Source organism: Callorhinus ursinus, unplaced genomic scaffold (assembly GCF_003265705.2).
Source record: "Callorhinus ursinus isolate GAN/ISIS: 27379988/994484 unplaced genomic scaffold, GSC_fseal_2.0 scaffold61, whole genome shotgun sequence".
Lineage (NCBI taxonomy): Eukaryota > Metazoa > Chordata > Mammalia > Carnivora > Otariidae > Callorhinus > Callorhinus ursinus.
Window position 1 is genome coordinate 6,171,456 of NW_027397123.1, and position 19,439 is coordinate 6,190,894.

The 19,439-nt window shown below is 42.6% G+C and overlaps 1 protein-coding gene across 7 annotated transcripts in view; it reads left to right on the forward strand.

The window, feature by feature from the left end:
- Window positions 1-19,439, forward strand: part of CEP89 (centrosomal protein 89) — a 74,549-nt gene that overhangs the window by 23,574 nt on the left and 31,536 nt on the right. For all 7 annotated transcript variants that reach the window (XM_073885097.1, XM_073885095.1, XM_073885094.1 and 4 more), the window contains 7 exons: window positions 1,435-1,477; window positions 2,982-3,200; window positions 5,193-5,338; window positions 11,723-11,773; window positions 11,938-12,021; window positions 14,082-14,192; window positions 17,397-17,505. In XM_073885097.1, coding sequence (XP_073741198.1) covers window positions 1,435-1,477; window positions 2,982-3,200; window positions 5,193-5,338; window positions 11,723-11,773; window positions 11,938-12,021; window positions 14,082-14,192; window positions 17,397-17,505 — 763 coding nt within the window. The remainder of the gene's footprint in view (window positions 1-1,434; window positions 1,478-2,981; window positions 3,201-5,192; window positions 5,339-11,722; window positions 11,774-11,937; window positions 12,022-14,081; window positions 14,193-17,396; window positions 17,506-19,439) is intronic.

A 19,439-nucleotide genomic window follows, 5' to 3' on the forward strand; every position in this document is an offset into this window, starting at 1 on the left:
TGAATTGTGCAAGACTGTTGAATCACAGATCTGTACTTCTGAAACAAATAACGCAACATATTTTAAGAAAAAAGGAAAAGAAGAAGATAACAGGAGAGGAAGAAAAGGGGAGTATGTCAGAGGGGGAGACGAACCATGAGAGATGATGGACTCTGAAAAACAAACGGAGGGTTCTAGAGGGTAGGGGGGTGGGGGGATGGGTTAGCCTGGTGATGGGTATTGAGGAGGGCACGTTTTGCATGGTGCACTGGGTGTTATGAACAAACAATGAATCATGGAACACTGCATCAAAAACTAATGATGTAATATATGGTGATTAACATAACAATGAAAAATTAAAAAAAAATACTTTTGAGGGGCACCTAAGTGGCTCAGTCGATTAAGTATCCAACTCTTGATTTTGGCTCAGGTCATGATCTCAGGGTTGTGAGATTGAGCCCTGCATTGGGCTCTGTACTAAGCACAGAGTCTGCTTAAAATTCTCTCCCTCTCCCTCTGCTCCTACCCCCCCAAACACGTGTGTGTGCACATGCGCCTGCATGTGTGTGCACACACTCTCTCTCTCTAAAAAAAAATAATGTACTTCTGAAATATGAGGAAACTCAGATTTTCCATAGTTTAAAAATGAATGTAATGCATTGAGTGGTTAGAAATCACATGTGTAATTTGCAGAATGAATAGACTAACAAATTTGCAAATGTGGAAATAGTTTTTTTGCTTTTTTTGCAAACATGGAAATAGTTTTAACTTGTTTTAATCCTGCGATGTCATAGGAATTTAAAAATTAAAGATTTCTCAGTAGAGTTCATTTATAACCTTATTTACTTTTTCAGCAGAAATTAGAAACTTAATATCAGACCGATATGTAATGGAAAATGAACGATGTATAACGGAAAAATGAACAAAAGTTCAAAGCCTTCCCTTTCCTCTAACTTTTGGGTTGAAAAGAAAGATCATATTCTTTTCTCAACCTGACTTAGTGATGTGCTTCTCTACAGCATATGGGGTCTTTTTGCCTATCCCAAGGAAGAAAAGCCCGGTTAGAGTTTGCTTTGTGCATCTCTGCTCAGCACCTGCAGTCCTGTCTCATGCTTCCAAACGTGAACGGCCTGTACCTCGTGAGACCTACGTGTGAAAACACAGTGGCTGAACTCACAGGCAAAAAATCAGGAAGAAAGCCTGAACAGGACTTCCTTTTAGTGCCTCAGAGAAGCCACCACAAGGGCAAGACCCTTAAAGTTTAAGTTTCAGTTAAAAGAAACAATGGATATTAGAGTTTCTAAAGCTAAAGCAGACTAAGAAGTACAAGAGCCAAAGTGAAGAGAAAAAAGTGTATTTAAATATTTGATATACGATGACCCAGCTGCTCATGCCAATGCCGTTTTAGAAGATGCTAAGACTCTTAATTCATTACTCATGTTTTTTCTTCCCTAGGATGAAAAACCACCATTATGTGAAAAGCCTCCACCCTCCCCAGGTATTTGCCTTTTGAATTTAATTATGATGAAAAACTTATAATTTTGGAGAATGCCCAGAATCATCTTGTCTAAAATAAAGGTCACTTTTTTTTTCCCCTGTAAAGGCTGTTGCTTCTGTCCCGTTACTGAAATTGGGAAAAGGGGGCACCTGTTGAACTTCCATGTTTGCTCTAAAAGAGAGGGTCTAAACGTTCAGACAGTGAATGGTGGATGGATGTCCCCACGGGATGTGCTCAGACACTGGGAGGCCAGTGTCTGCAAATGGGGGCCACTTTGTATCCCCATCACATGCCAGGGCCAGGCCCAGGCCAGGAAGCACTCCGGCACTTTTCTAGCTGACCTCTCCTGGCACATTTTAGGCCATAGCTCCCATCGTCAATCCAGTCTCAAACGTTTTCTTTCTGGGACGCCTCTGAGTTCCCCTCTTGTTTTCAGTGGAGCTGTGGACTTACTCATTTCTTAGAACTACCCTTTCATGTCCTAGGGATTGGATAGGATGTATCAGGGGTCGGGGAGGCTCTCCGGAGCTACCGGTCCTACCGCTAGCCCTTGCCTGCCCCCCTGCATTGTGGGCCAATCCACTGTCTGGAGCCACCAGTCCTCCCACCCTGGTCTGCCCCCCAGAAGCTCTGCTTCTGCCTCCACCTTCATTTGGAGGCATGCCCTGGCTTGGGAGCCCATTGTGGTCCTTACCTCCTTTGACCTCTATCAGCATATCTCTCCATGGAATATCGTTCTCTGTTCTCTTCCAATCTCTCTTGCTAAAATTCCTTCTTAAAATCCTTTGTGACCTCTGGCGTCTCCTCTCCCTGATGCCCACAGCTGCTCGGTGTCTCCAGCTGAGGCTGCCTTCAGAGCATGGCCCGTGTCCTAAACTGAGCTCACCTTCCCTGCTGCATTTGTGTTCCTTGTCGGGCTAAGCATCTTCCAGACCACAGGTGGCTGTAGGCCTCCTTGATTTGCCCCTCCCTCACTGCCCACACCCAGTCAGCTGCTGAGCCCTGTCCGGGTTGAGCCCCTGAGTCCTTTATCTGTCCCTTCCTCTCTGCCCCTGCTCTGGGGGCCTTCAGACTGGCTTCCTTGCCTCTGGGCTGGGCTTTGCTCCCGGTCACTTTCTTCACTGCTAGCCACAGGGGCTCATCTGAAAGTAGGAACTTCCTTTTCACACCTCTGCTTAAAAGCCTTTCCTGGCTTCTGGTGGCCTGCAGGACAGAACCTCCGCTTTCCGTATTATGATATGCAAGGGCCTCGCTGGGCTCCTGCCTCTCCCACCTCTCCCTCTCCCACCTCTTTCCCTGTGGCTTACCGTGGCCTCTGCAGATCAGCCGCTCTGTCCCGACCTGGTCGTTCTCCTTGCAGGGACTGAAGGACCTAGCACAAGGCCTGACATGAAGAAGTGACTCGGGTGGTTGTTTCTTTTTTTTTTTTAATAAAGTCTTTTGTAAATTTGATGTAAAATTGTAAAAATTAAAATTTAAAAACTTTTTCTCTGTACCTTTCCAGATATAACTGGTAGAACACGGCAAAGATGTATAGAAATAACCAAAGAAAAGTTCGAGGAATTAAAAGAAGAAAATTTGCTTCTAAGCAATGCAAATCAAACCCTTACTCTTGAACTTAACCTAATAAAACAAGCAATGAAAGAACTACAATTAAAACTGAAAAGAACGGAAAAAGAAAACCGAAAGTTGAAAGAGGCTGAGAAAGCCTCCCCTCAGGAAGGTGGGGATAACTACACAGTTCTTTTATTAAAGGAATAAACAAGAATTCACTAATTTTCTTATTTATTTGAAAGCTAGTATTTTATGTTGTAATATTTGCTTATGTTGTTGTTGATATTGCATTATAATATTTAAGGTTCTTTCATTAATATCCTTGTTAAAATTTGATTTTATCTGCTATATCATTATTATGCCAAAGAAATTCCAATACTTTTGGTTCTTTATGCTAAGCATAGTATCTTACATACATTTCATATCAGTTTTTTATTCCCATGAACAGCATATAAAAGTGCCTCTTCTTGAGATCAAGCCCCGCGTTGGGCTCTGCACTCTGCGTGGAGCCTCTCTCCCTCTGCCCTATCCCCCATCCCCACTCCCACACACGCACACACTCTCTCTCTCTCTCTCTCTCTCAAATAAATAAATAAATCTTTTAAAAAATGCTGCTTTCTCCACATACTTAGCAGTGATAAGGATTTCATTTTCCTTACTAATTTGACAAGCAAAAAGGTCAGGGAGGAAATCCCATTTTAATTTCATTTGTATTTATTTTACTATTGATGATCTTGAGTATTTTTTTTTCCATAGCTTTGCAGGTCATTTTCTTTCTCTTTCATAAATTTTCCCATTTTAATTGAGATACTGAGACGCCTGGGTGGCTCAGTTGCTTAGGCATCTGCCTTTGGCTCAGGTCATGATCCCAGGGTCCTGGAATTAAGTCCCGCATCAGGTTCCTTGCTCAGCGCAGAGCCTGCTTCTCCCTCTGCCTGCCACCCTCCCTGCTTGTGCTCTTTCTCTCTCCCTTTCTCTTTCTCTTGTCTCTCTGACAAATAAATGAATTAAATCTTTATTTTTTAAGATTTAGTTTATTTATTTGACAGAGCAAGAGAGCACAAGCAGGGGGAGCAGTAGAAGGAGAGGGAGAAGCAAGCTCCCTGCCGAGCAGGGAGCCCAATGTGGGGCCCAATCCCATGACCCCTGGGATTATGACCTGAGCCGAAGGCACTTAGCCCTGTGAATAAAATCTTAAAAAAAAAAAAAAAGCAGTCCTTTTTAAAAATAAATAAATAAATAAATTGATATACCTTGATTTTTTTTCTTATTGATTTATAGGAACTCTTTACATGTTAGTGATTTTGGCCCTTTTTCATGTATGTAATGGTTTCTCTGTTTGTTGATAACTCAGCTAAATATAGGATATTTTTCTGTTATGACTTAGCCCTTTCAAGTCCTTTTTAACTCTAAGGTTATGTAAATATTCACTAATGTTTTCTCTATACATTGATCTATTTATAATATTATGGTCTTAAGAAAAGCGTTGTAGTCTTCTTCAGACTCTGTGTTTCTTGTCTTAGGCACATTTATTTCTGCAACTTTATATTATTTGTGCTATTACTTTTTGGAATCTATTTTCTGTTATGTTTCCTAATAGGACATTATTATTCTATGGGAAAGTTCTTAGTTCTAATAAATTTTCCATTTATCTTATATGGCTTTCAAGGCACACACTGTATATCATCTGAGACAATGACTCTTTCTTTCCAATCTAAAATTTTCATTTTACTTTATTTTATTATTATTATTTTTTAAGATTTTATTTGTTTATTTGACAGAAAGAGACACAGCAGGGGAGGGAACACAAGCAGGGGAAGTGAGAGAGGGAGAAGCAGGCTTCCCACGGAGCAGGGAGCCCAATGCAGGGCTCGATCCCAAGTTCCTGGGATCATGACCTGAGCCAAAGGCAGACGCTTAACAACTGAGCCACCCAGGCACCCCTCATTTTATTTTAATTGTACATGCACAAATTTCCAAAACACTGTTGACTATTCAGCGTTAAAAAAAACTTAGTAACTTTTATTCATTAATATCTATACATCTGTCCTCCACTGGCTCTATGAGCCCAAAAGGGAAAAAAGATCAGATGATTGGCAATTTATATAAAATCTTGATCAATTTGGTGTAAGTTCTTCTAATACTAATTTTTTTTTTCCAGTAACTGCTGCCTCTGAGCTACTTTATCTAAGAAAACAAGCTCAAGAACTGGTGGATGAAAATGACGGGTTAAAAATGACTGTCCATCGTTTAAATGTAGAATTGAGTAGATATCAGACAAAATTCAGGCATTTGTCCAAGAAAGAGGTAATGTTTTCAATTTTAAAATGTCAGTTTTCTGATTTTTTGAGGCTTTACTGTTGAATTGCTTTCTAATCTTGAAGGGTTCATATTTATTATTATTTGGCATAAAAAAAAGCACATCCAAAACAGTCTTTCTGGGGACCTTTCTTTGTCCTCCTTTCATCTCTTCCTTCCCTTCCCCCTTTCTCAAAAGCAATAAAGACTCTTTGTAAAACAAACAAACAAAAAAAACCAAAACAAACAAAACCTGGGAACAATACAGAAGTATATAAAGTTAAGGAGTAAAAGTCCATGTCAGCGGCTCCATTCTTAGTCCTGTTCCTCAAGGGTATAGCTGTTGTTTTTTGGTGTACCTACTTTGGAAAGAAAGCAGACTCGTTTTCACAGGCCCCCCAAATCACCTAGCTCTCATAGCCAGTGGGACTTCAGTTCATGATTCCCAGGACTAGCAGACAAAGAAGCAGTTTTGCAACTGGCGTGGGAGCACCCCTCTGTGGCCCCACACTGGGTTCAGCATAGGGGAGCAGGCAGAAACACCCATGTCCAAGTTTTTCCGTGGAAGGGGTTTGACCGCATACTTTCCCAGCTGCTGCCTGAGGTCTGGTTTCCAATCAGCCTGCATCTAGGAGCTGAAGACACTCTTCCCTTTTGGGAAAGTAATGAGTTCTGGTACACCCTCACAGAGTGTACCCTCTGGTACACTCTGGTACACACTGGGAGCCACTAAGAATGAAGACAGTAGCTTAGACAATCACAGATGTTTGAGAGGCAACCAGGAGCCCAGGCCGGGCTGATTGATGAGGCTCATTCATCTCTTAAGGAGACCAGTCTGTCAAAACTGGAAGAGGTGGGCTGTTTTTCCTAATGCACCAACACAGAAAGTCAAGGAAAAGGCAGGAAAAAGGGAGTGTGTTCCAAACAAAAAGATCAGAAACTGATTTTAATGAAGTACAGATAAGTGATTTACTCAATAGAGAGTTCAAAATAACAGTCATAAAGATGCTCACCGAGGTCAGGAGAGCATGAACCAAGTGAGAATTTCAACAAAGAGATAGAAAAACTAAAAAGTACCAAACAGAAATCATAGAGCTAAAGACTATACTGCCTGAACCGAAAAATTCAACAGAGGGGTTCAACCACAAACTAGAGCAAGTGGAAGAAAGAATCCATGAATTGAAGACAGGGCAGTGGAATTCTGCTCAGAGAAGCAAAAAGAAACTGAAAAAGAGTGATGGGCCACTATCAAGTGGATTACAGGGGTCCCAAAAGGAGTAGATTGAGAAAGGGGCAAAAAGCTTAAGAAGTAAGGGCTACAAATTTCTCTTACCTGGGGAAAGAAACAGACATCCAGATCTAGGAAGTTCAGAGAGTTCCAAATAAGAAGAACCCAGAGACACCCACATCAAAACACATTATAATTTAATAACATATAATTTAATAATTGTCAAAAGTTAAAGACAAGGAAACAATCTTAAAAGCAGCAAGAGGAAAACAACTTATTACACACAAAGGAACTCCCATAGGACTATCAGCAGATTTTTCAGCAGAAATTTTACAGGCCGGAAGGGAGTAGCTGGTATATTCAAAGTGCTAAAAACAAAAACAAAAAAACTGCCAACCAAGAATACTCTACCTGACAAAGCTGTCCTTCCAAAATGAAGGACAGAAAGTTTTCCAGACAAGCATAAGCTGAAGGAGTTCATCACCACTAAACTGGCCTTAAAGGGACTTCTCTAAGCTAAAACGAAGAGGCAAGTTAATGATAAGAAAACAAGAGAACTAATAAATTAATCCAGCAAATTTTCAGGATAGAAAATCAATATACAAAAATCAGTTTTGTTTCTAGACACTAACAACAAACTATAGGAAAAAGAAATTAAGAAAAAAAAATCTCATTTATAATAGCATCAAAGAGAATAAAATACTTTGGAATAAATCACAAAGAGGTAAAAGATCTGTACACCAAAAAAATAAAATAAAATAAAAAACCATAAAACACTGATGAAAGAAATTGAAGAAGACACAAATAAATGGAAAGATTTTCTGTGCTCATAGATCAGAAAGAATATTATTAAAATGTCCATACTGCTCAATGTAATCTACATATTCAATGCAATCCTTTCAAAATCCCAATGGCATTTTTCACAGAAGTAGATAAAACAATCCTAAAATTTGTATGGAATCACAAAAGACCCTGAATAGCCAAAGCAATCTTGAGAAAGAAGAACAAAGCTGGAGACCTCACACTTCCTGATTTTAAGCTATTACAAAGCCATAGTAAGCAAAAACAGCATGATATTGGCATAAAAACAAACAGACCAATGGAACAGAATTTAGGGTCTAGAAATAAACCCATGCATATATGCTGAATTTATTTTTGACAAAGGAGCCAAGAATATAGTATGAGGAAAAGACAGTCTCTTCAATAAATGATGGAAAAACTGGATGTCCACATGCGAAAGAATGAAACTGGACCCCTATCTTAAACTGCACCCCAAAATCAACTGGAAATGAATTAAGGACTTGAGTATAAGACCCGAAATCATAAAACTCCTTGACATGTCTTTTTTTTTGAGAGAGAGAGAGAGAGAGAGAGTGAGCACCAGTTTGGTGGGTGGCAGAGGCAGAAGGAGGAGCAGACTCCCTGCTCAGCAGGGAGCCCAACATGGGGCTCAATTCCAGGACACTGGGACCATGACCTGAACCAAAGGCAGACACTTAACCGACAGAGCCACCCAGGCGCTGCTTGACATCAGTCTTGATGGTGATTTTTTGGATTTGACCCCAAAAGCAATGGCACTGAAAGCAAAAATAAACCAGTGGGGCTCATCAAACTTCTCAGCAAAGGTAACCAACATCAAAATGAAGAGGCAGCCTATGGAAGGGGAGAAAACATTTGCAAACCACATGTCCAGTAATGGATTAATATCCAGAAAATACAAGGAAATCATACAACTCAATAGCACAAAAATAAATAACTCAATTTAAAAATGCGCAACAGACCTAAATAGCCATTTTTCCAAAGAAGACCTACAGATGACCAACAGGTGCTCAACATCATTAATCAGCAGGGAAATGCAAATTAAAATCATAATTAGCTGTCACCTCATACCTGTTAGCATGTCTGTTACTAAAAAGAGAAGAGGTAGCAAGTGTTGGTGAGGGTGTGGAGAAAAGGAGCCCTCGCACACTGTCGGTGGGAATGCAAGCTGGTGCAGCTCCTGTGGAAGACAGTGTGGAGGTTCCTCAAGAAATTAGAAACAGAACTACCATATATTGAGCAATTCCGCTTCTGGGTAGATGTCCAGAGGAAACAAGATCACTATCTTTGGATGTTTGTACTTGTATGTTTGTTGAAACATTATTTACAGTAGCCAAGGTAGGGAAACAGCCCACATGTCTGCCAGCAGATGAATAGATAAAGAAAATGTGATGTATATATAAAAATGTGATTGATCTATATGTAATGTGGTGTATATACATACAGTGGACTATTACTCCGCCTAAAAGAAAAGGTAGTACTGTCGTTTGCAACAACATAGATGAACATGGAGGGCAATAAGCCAGACAAAGACAAATATTGAATAGTATCACTTATATGTGGAATCTTAAAAAAAAAAGTCAAACTTACAGAAACAGTACAGTGGTGGTTGCCATGGGCTGGGGGGTGGAGGAAATAGGGAGAGGCTGGGGTACACACTTTCAGTTATGAGTAAGATCTGAGGATTAATGTAAAACGTGATGATTATAGTTGATCATGCTGTATCGTATAATTGAAATTTGCTAAGAGAGTAGAACTTAAATGTTCTCTGTTTTTTTTTTTAAAGGTAAATATGTGAGGTGATGGGTGTGTACTTAGCTTGGTGGTGGGAATGCTTTCACAATGTAGGCATATATAAAGAGAGAAGAAAGCAGACTAGTTTTTACTTTAGAAGAGGTATTGCAGAATTCAGTTCAATAAACTCACCGAGCCAACCACTGTGAGGAATAACAAGAGGAGTCAGAAGGTCAGGTCCTTGCCCTTAGAGAGTAGTGCATGTGAGGAATGGGGGCGGGGGGGGGGCGGGCATCTGACATGTCAGGATACACAGCTGACTGGCCCCTGCTGGGATCAAGGTGGGAAGCCAGGGGCACATCTGTTCCCACGTGGCTCCTGGGAATTCAGGGCAGCTTCACGAGCTTCTGATTTTAAAGTAGGACTTAAGTTTAAATTTTTAAATAACAGCATTGAGATATAACTCACATATTCACTTCACCCATTTAAAGTGCACAGTTCAGTGATTTTTACTGTCTTCACAGAACCATGCAACCATCATTACAGTCAGTTGTAAAACAAGTTCATCACAACAAGAAGTTTCCTACCTGTTAGCAGTCACTCCCCATTTTCCCCCACCCCCTGCATTGGCTCCTGCAACCACGAAGCTCCTTTCTGTCTCTATGGATTTGCCTGTTCTGAACATTTCACATCAATAAGATCGTACAACATGGGGTCTTTTGTGACTGACTTCTTTAATGTTTTTTTTAACCACAGCAAAAAAATTAAAGTTCTTGGGGTCACATGATCCAAAACAAGCTTCCTAGGCCAGGGCCTTCTGCAGGGCTGTGGGTGAGCCAGTTCTCTTTAAAAAGGATACAGACAGGCAGGCCTAGTGACAGGCCACTGCTTTCTCACACCATTCTGCCCCTGTGCAAATGCCACATTCTCCGTGACAGCCTTCCCTGGTCACTCCAGTCAGATATGATCTCTCTCCCTCAAATCATCGCAGACTTTTGTTTGTACAGCTCTTAAGGCAGCTAGAACATTCTATCCTGTACTATGTTTTTGTGTGTAGTATATTATGTTCATTTGTGTGAGAAGACTTCTACCTGTTGTTAGATCATAAAATCATGGCAAACCATTGTGTTGTCACGTCCATAATGACTTAGAGAGTTCTCACTGTTTGCTGAATGACTGATGAGATGAGGTTTTAAGGTGAATGTGTTACAAGGTTTTTCTTGAAGGAAGAATTATTCCATCAGGGCCATTGCTTCTGGGCCTGATGGAATATAACTGCTACCAGGTTGGCCCTGGTACTGTAAACGACTCGAAAACTAGACAGAACACATATTAATACTATTGACAGACGGCAGGCGGCACGGTGACCTTGGGCAGGAGAAAGATAAATAGGGGAGCCTTCTGTTGTTTGCCTCTGCCTTCAGTCTGTAGACAGTCTCTTCACAGGGCAGGGTGGAGCACCCAAACCAGATTAGTATTCAGCAAAAGAGGAGGATGAAACTCCTTGGGGCCAGGCAGAAAACAAGTTCAGGGAGCCGTGAGCCAAACAATCAGCACTGGGAGACCTGTGGCTTGACAGCAAGGTAGAGAAGTTGTGGAACACACAACCTTGAGGAAAGAGCCCAGAAGGACCGTGCCTTGGTAGCTGGCTCACCTAGCCTCTCAGTAAAGGTCACTTACAGACCCACCCTCAGCAGGTAAAAAGTGAGCCTCAAAAGCTTCTCAAGTTGATCCATGAGCAATGTAAGAGCCTACAAAGAAGAAGGAAAAAAAACAAAAAAGCCCACACTCTTTAAAGGAAGACAACAAAATCCAGACCCTCCCACATATAACATTGCAAGAGTTCAGCATTCAATAAACAATAACTAGATATGTTCCAGATTTAAAAAGACTGAAAAGACTTGACAACTAAATGCAACATATAATACTGGATTGGATCTTTGACCAGAAAAGGACATTAGTGGGAAAATAGGCAAAATTTTCACATAGTCTAGATTAGATTATAGTATTGCTTCAGTGTTGATTTCCTGGTTTTTATGATGTTACTGTGGTGGAGTAAATGAATGTTTTTAGGAAATATACACTGAAGTATTTCGAGGAAGAAGGGCATTATGTCTGCAAGTTACTCTCAAACATTTCAGAAAAAATTGGTTATATTTATATATATATGTATATATATATATGCATATCTAAGGCTTATTTGCAACAACATGGATTGAGCTAGAAGGTATAATAATGCTAAGCAAAATAAGTCAGAGAAAGACAATTACCATATGATTTCACTCATATGTGGAATTTAAGAAACAAAACAAACAAGCAAAGGGCAAAAAGAGAGAGAGAGAGAGACAACCCAAAAAACAGACTCTTAACTATAGAGAACAAACTGGTGGTTCCCAGAGGAGTGGGGGATGGGTGAAACAGGTGAAGGGGATTAAGCACTGAGTAATGTATAGAATTGTTGAATCACTGTATTGTACCCCTGAAACTAATATAATACTGTGTTAACTACACTGGAGTTAAAATTAAAAACTTCATTAAAAAAGTAATATCTAAGGCCTGAACTTTCAGAAGAAGCATTGTTTAATTTGCCTTCACTTGTGTTTTTTTCTTAGACTTTAAATATTGTTGGCCTCCCATCAAAGGGCCCGACACCACCCTGGTTGGTAAGTAAAAGTTACTTAATTTCAGGCCCATATTTTCTGGGCTATAATGAAATACTTATTAAAAACCATTCCAAATGAAGTAAATTTTCTTAGCTTTTGAAAAATGTGCTGATTGTATTCAGATGTAAGACCTAAGTTAACCTTCTTTATTCCATTATGTTCAGTTGGATATAAAGTACCTGTCACCCTTGTTACTGGCCTATGAAGACCGAATGAAAGAGAAGGATGAGCTCAATGCCACCCTTCAGGTAAGCTGGCAGACATCTCAGGACAAGGTTTATAAAAAATAAGACTGTTTAAAACTTTAAAGAAACATTTTAAAGATAGGTTTAAAGTAGATGTGCCCAACATCTAATATGTACTCAAATGTTGGAGGGAGGGAAGGAAGGGAGGAGGGGAGAGAGGGAAGGAAGGGAGGAAGGGAGGAGGGAAGGGAGGGAGGGAGGGAGGGAGGAAAGAAAGAGCACAGTGGTAGAGGTGGGTGGGAGAGAAGAAAGGAGAGAAAGAAGGAAGGAGGCCGGGAGGGAGGGATCAGTGGAACAGAAAGCGTGCATTGGGATCAGTGGGAGAGGTGTGCAGGGATGGGCTGGTGCTGCATCGGAAGCCCAGATTTCCCAGGCAGGCAGCCCCGTGTGGGCTGGGCTCCTGGGGTACAGACAGGACAGCAACGGGGGACGCTTCTTTCCTGATGCTCTGCAGCTGCAAACTCTACTGTAGAAGGGACAATCAGGCAGGCACGGCAAGGTAGTAAGCAGTGATGTTTTAGGCAGACTTGAATGCTTCATAATTCTCTGAAGAGCTGACCCCAGGAAGTCCAGTTCTGTTGGTAGTGGTGAGGGCGCCAGGTTTTTGTTGATTCTGCCTTGTTCACCTCTGTTTCATGGGAATGGCCTCTGGCAGCAGAGCTCACTGTCATTACACAGGTGGACAAGGCTACATGGGTGTGATAGATATGTCCCATCCTTTCCCTACTGCTCATGTAAGTGGCCAGAGATCTCTGGACTCGGAAGGATCCAGAGAGAACAGTTTGGGTTTCCTGGGCTGTCTGGCTGGAAGGGTCTGTTAAGTCCCACAGCCTGCCTTTGTTACACTATCCCACGCACATGGTCCACATGATGCAGTTTTGAACCTTTCCTTCTAGATTTTTTGTTGGACACTTAACTTTGTAAGAGAGTGAATTAATCTTACACTAATTAATTAGCTATCAAGCCAAGTAATTAACAAATTAATTTGGTGCTCCTTCTAAAACAGGGTTCAGGAAACGTTTTTTGTAAATGGCATTTAGTAAATATTTTAGGCTTTGTAGGCCACTGGGCCTCTTTGCAAAACCTCAGCTCCGTGGTGGTATCAAGAAAGCAGCCATAGACAAAGTGCAAATGAATGGGCGTGGCTATGTTGCAATAAAACTTTATTTACAAAACAAGCAGCTGGCCTGCGGGCTTTAGTTTGCCTGAGCCCTGTTCTGTAAAAGAGCTGTCAGCCACTGGGGAGTGTGTCCCAGCAGAAAGGTAAAAGAGAAGTTCCTTGGCATTGTTAAGCTAAACGGGTATAAGCATAAATGCCTAAGAGCTGGGAGAAGAATATTTAGAAGCATCCGAGAATAAACATTGGCAGCTAAGGTTCTCGCGGAAGACCAGAACATGTCACGGAAGCCCACTGAGGGCTGGCTAAGAAAATCAGGGAGGAAGGAGGCCCAGCAGGAGTGCCACAAACACACTGTTTAGGAGGGAAAGCAGACCCCGAGGCTTCCTCAGTCCTGCTGGTGCCGAAGGAGCTGTCCAGACTGGTGGCTTCACGTAGGAGAGGCTTCTGGTGATCACAAGCGGGCAAAATCAGGAGACTCCAAGCCCTACCCACACTGACCCCTTCCACTCCCAAGTGGGCTTTAATTAGGACGAAAAGTTCTTACATTTCTCTAAGAAGCTCCAATTTATCCTCCAAAGTCTTTAAACAGAGGAAAAATTGCAGTGTTCATAGGCATCTCTGCTTTTCTTTTTGACCTGCCTTTATCTTTTCTTTCCTATCTTAAGTATTTGGCACTTACAGAAAAGTGTTACCAAATCAGGAATTGAGCATTTCAAACCTGAGGCTCTCTGTCCCTTGTACTCAGCATCATGGTTGTCTCCTGGTTTCCCAGCAGCCCAGGAGCTCCTTGAGGGCAGGCACCTGGCGCCGGTACCTGCTGTTCCTGTGAGACTAGGCTAGAAAGCTGCTGACCTTTGACTTGAGGCGCAGCGGCAGCGCTAGAGGTAAGGGATGGCACCTCGTCTGTATGTGTGTGTTACAATTCACCTCCGTTTTATTTCAGGAGGAAATGCGGGTGTTCAGGATGCGAGTCCAGGAAGTGGTGAAAGAAAATGAAGAATTGCACCGAGAGTTAACCAAGAGTAGTCCTGTTACCAGGGAGGAATGGCAAGTGGTGTTGGGTTTCTGGTATTTTGCTAACTCAAAAGAAAAGACAATGATAGGAATAAACTTTATGAAATCATCAAATACATTTTCTTTAACGAAAATATTTTCAGGGAGAGTTTCTAAGAAATTAACAAGGTACAATGACAACGTAGTAAAGAAATTAACAAGGTACAGTGACAATGTAGTAAACTATTCTAAACTTGAATTTTAAAGAATACGTTTAAAATTCTAAGTAGGTTTTTAAACCTGAAATCCATCTACGTACGCTCCCAATTTTTATGTTCTGAGGTTGTATTTCTCTAGGGCAGTTTTCTCATCCCAAACCTGTTGAGCCACAGCCTTTTTGCTCCCCTGTGATTGTTCCCAGGGCGTTAGACCAGGAAGCTCAGGAGGGGGTCCTGTACAACTAGCCCCCGTCTGCCCTGCCCTTTCTGCGGCCTCCAGTGTTTGATAGCTGAGTGCGGCCTCACTCCTTCCTGCTGCTGGTGCTGCTGCCTCGCCCCAGAATGCCCCTTCTGCACTCTTCCCCATCCGTCAGGCCCTGCTCACCTGGCGCTGATCGAATGGTGCTGGTCAGTAGCTCTCCCTGAAGGCAGAGTTCCTTGCTGCCTTGTCTCAGCTTCCGACGCAGCCCTAGGCCCACGCCCTGTCCTGGTACCTGCCATGCTGTGCCTCCCGGGCATCGCCACATCCGTCTCACCTGTCCTCCTTGATGAGCTTCGCAAGGGCAGGGCCGGGTCCTGTTCATCAGCACAGCGGTAACAGACGGCTAGTCAATGAACATGAGCAAGTAAATGTCCTAGTCAAAAGGCAAGATCCAGGCACAAACTATTCAGATCGATCTTTTTCTCCTTGGGCAGCTATGTTATATTTAGTAACTTTTAACATGTCTTAACATCACTGAACAAAATTAAAATGTTTTCCGTGTGTGATGTCCAGGAATTTAGAATAGGAGTCAACAGCACTCCTACCATTAAGTGGGTTCTCCCTGATGTGATGGTCACTGCTGTACAGTTGGGATTGGCCTGGGCAGTTACTGGATCTTAGTGCACTGTGGCTTCCCCTGTTGAACTTGGATTTTCTTCTGTCGGGGCTCCTAGCATGCTTCCCATCGAACCCTGGAACGCGGATCAGTTAGACTGCTTCCAAGAGCCATCCAGAAAACGGAGATCTCAGATCCTTCCTCTAACCTTGTATATAAATGCCAGTCAAACCCGTTTACGTCTCTATAAAATCAAAATAAATAAATAAACAAAAGACCTCACTTTCAAATCCACATGTGCACAGTGTTCCCCGATCCTGCTTATTTGGGTTTGCACTTGGCACCCTGCTCTAGTGTGGTGGCCCGAGCTGTGGGTGGGGAACCATTAGGTCTATGTGGTGCTTCCAGAGCACCCCCACCCAGCTGACCTCCCCCCTTTCTCTGAACTCACTGCCCTCCCTGGGGTGGGGCGGGTGGTCCTGGAGGCAGACCTCCGGCCACCCCTGAGGCCCCGGCACTCCTGCCCTCCCCCAGCCTCCAAGGCTTCTGCCCCCTGTTCCTGCATAGGTGTGGGTGCCCAGACACTAGGGCACACCAGCTTCACACTTCAGTCACAGCTGTCCCCTCAGTTTCATGTAATTTCTCCTTGAACTTCTGGGCTGCAACTAAACTCTGCATTTCTTTTCCTGACTTCCTCTGACCAACTGAGATACCTCATGCTTAACGGGTGAGGCTTTAACTTTTTTTTTTTTTTTAAGAAATAGGAGAATCACTTTCATTTAAAAAAGAAAGAAAAGGTTGAAGGAATGGTGGGAGGGGAAGGAAGGAAGTAGGGAAAGAAGGAAGAAGGAAGGGAGGGAGGAAGAAAGGAAGTCCTAAGAAAGTCCAAAGTGTAGGGGCATCTGGGTGGCTCAGTCGGTTGAGCGACTGCCTTCGGCTCAGGTCATGATCCTGGAGTCCCGGGATCGAGTCCCACATCGGGCTCCCTGCCCAGCAGGGAGTCTGCTTCTCCCTCTGACCCTCTTCCCTCTCGTGCTCTCTATCTCTCATTCTCTCTCAAATAAATAAATAAAATCTTTAAAAAAAAAAAAAAAGCATCTGCCTTTGGCTCAAGTCATGATCCTGGGATCTAGCCAGCGCATCAGGCTTCCAGCTCAACTGGGGAGTCTGCTTCTCTCCCTTTCCCTCTGCCCCTCCCCCCTGCTGGTGTGTGTTTCTCTCTCTCTCTCTCTCTCTCTCTCTCTCTCTCTCTCTCTCTCTGTCTCGCTGTCAAATAAATAAATAAAATCTTAAAAAAAACAAAAGTCCAAAGTGTAAACAGGAAGAAGTGCAGCTAGTCTGCCGAGGTGGAAATGAGGGGACTAGGGCAGTCCAGCCCAGGTTGGGGGGTGGGAGGCTCCCCGCTCCACACAGCAGGGTAGCTCCCTCCCCATCCTGGGTGCGGTGTCAGCAGCTAGGGCCCAGGAGCCTGTGGGCAGCTGCTGTTGGAGTGACGTCATTGCTATAGCCAACTCCTTTCATCTTTTTACCTCCTTCCTCCACCTCATTTTTTGAGTTCAAAGTGAAAAATTGTGATAATTCACTGGTTTACCATTTGCTTTGAATGGTTAGCATTTAACCAGATTTCTAAAGGCCCCTTTAGCTCATTCTAATTGGAATTTTTGATCATGAAGGTTGAGCTGGGCTGGGATTGACTTCGCACCCTCTTAGTATGGTTTAAGAAATCAGCCAGGGGCTCTTCACAAAGTCATTGTTTGGTGGCAAATATGCTATTGATTATAAGGGAGTACTTCTCAGTTAAAACGGGAACTTTCTAAATTCTTCTGATTTCCTCCTGGCTTCAGAATAGTCCAGTGGGTGTCAGGATTGGAGGTTTATACATGAAAGAAGATTGACCATTTGGCAATTGTTCACGCTGGGTGTTGTGTTGTGTACGTGAAAGTCTATTATCCGATTCTTCTCTGCTTTTGTATATGTTCGCAGTGTTACATTTTAAAAAGTTATTAAAGCAGTTCATAATGCGAATGTTATCGCTTTCCTCCTCCCCCCCCCCATTTAATGCGAATGGTAGGATTAACTGTGTGAGTGACGTGTATAGCATTAAAACTTGTCCAGATATTCATGACCTACAACGCATCAATTGCTCTCTTTTAGACTCCGGACTGTCTCTGTAATCATTCAGTACCTGAGTGGCAGTATTTAATTTTGTAAATCAATTGTAGGCATCAGCTTCAGACTCAGGCAGAACTGGTTTTAGAGGAAAACAAGTTGTTGATAGAGCAGCTGGAGATTCAGCAGAGAAAAGTCAAGGACACCCACAAGGAGCGTCTCCAGGAAGGTGAGCTATCTTTCCAGTCTCATTTGACACTGGTGCCCCCGCCCCCCACCCTGCTCCTAGTAGGGACCCCCTTCAAATTACAAATGGAGGAAATCACGTTTTCTAGAATGTGTTCCTCTTTACTGAAAGGCAGCTGTTTATGTTATAACATATCCAGTCATGACCCAAAGCACATTGATTGCTTTCTCTTAGACTCCACTGTGTCTTTCCAGTTATTCCATATATCTTATAAGGCAGATGTAAGTGACCCCTTTAGAGTCAGCAGAACTGGGTGTGGGGGGACTAGTGCCACGTAAGTGGAAAAAAATCATGTGAGGTGAATATTTGAAACAACGCCAGGCTCGGTTCCTGAATATTTGTTACTTTGTACGTGAGTAAATAAGTAGAATGAATTCGCTCTCTGAACAGTTTCTTTGTGCTCTTGCCCTTCCTTCAGAGCTGTGGGTGCTGTGACAGGCTGTCTCCCTTCCATACCTTCTGTGAGCACCCCCTCTCCCCATGTGTCTTTCCCCACTCCTAGGAACCTCACAGCATGTGGCCGTGGGCTTTGAAGTGGGCCAGATTGAGTCATTTCTTCCACTTTGGTTAAACCCCAGATTTATGAGCACAGAAGGTAGTGGCATTTTCTTCCTTTTGCTTTACTGACTTTTCTTTTCCAGTGAAGAATAATATAGCACAGGAGGGCAGAATATAAGTGTAACCCCTCCTTTCTGTTTTCCCCTCTGCTCCTGATTATTTAATGACTGCCCATAATACCCTGGGCACTAAAGCCCCCGCTACTGCTGAAGTCACTGGGCTGGCTCTTCATTTGTTTCCATGAGCCAGCTCGTGTGTAAAAGTGAGAGTGTCTGGGGGCGCCTGGGGGCTCAGTTGGTTGAGCGTCTGACTCTTGGTATCAGCTCAGGTCATGATCTTCCAGTCGTGGGGTCGAGCTTTGCATCAGGCTCTGCGCTCAGCCCAGAGTCTGCTTTAAATTCTCTCTCTCCCCACCCCCACTGTGCCCCCTGCCCCCTTTCACCCTCTGTCTCTCTCTCTCTCAAATAAATAAAATCTAAAAAAAAGTTTAAAATAAAAAATAAATAAATAAAACATCAGAGTATCCAACAGGAGTTTCCTTCACAGGACTTCCCCTTAGACTCTATGTGGCACAGATGTATTTGCTTTTACTCCAGTATTATTTGGTGGTGGAGGAGGAACAAAGCCTCCTGCCTTTGTTTTCAAAATCAGAGATGGCAGGGAAAATTAATTTTGTATTTCCTGAGCTTAATTTCTTCAAATGTTGCAGATACAAACAGGTATGATGCTGGTTCTGGTCAGGTAGAATGGGGCCAATCTTTAGGCCTGTATGATTTGATCCAGTCAGCTGCCTGTCCTGTTTCCCCATTTCCCAGAAGGAGCTATTCATTTTGATCATCTAAATCTTTTCATAGAGTAGAAGGATTTAAAATTTATGTTCTAATACTTCTAAGTGCTACTTTCAATAGATGTCTGGGAAGTATCTTATCATTACATATAGGGTGTTGCCCAGGGTGAAAATATTTATGATTTACTTTAAAACATAATGAGGAATGAAAGGAAAGTTGAACCATATTTGATGTCCTTAAAGACTTGAAAATCTTACAGTTTTAGGAACAACATCATGATGCTGCACATCTGTGTCTTGTGACTTAAGGCTTCAGCCTTTGGAAAGTCCGTTCCTTGAAGGCTAAAATCCTGTCTTGTTTAATTAACATCATGTATTAATGATATTAACATATTGAGCCCCAGTAAGAAAGTCGATATTTAGTAAATGTTTAATATAGGGACAGTAATTTTTTTTAATTTTTTTTTTTAAAGATTTCATTTATATATTTGTCAGAGAGAGAGAGAACACAAGCAGGGGGAGTGGCAGGCAGCGGGAGAAGCGGGCTCCCCGCTGAGCAGAGAGCCCAATG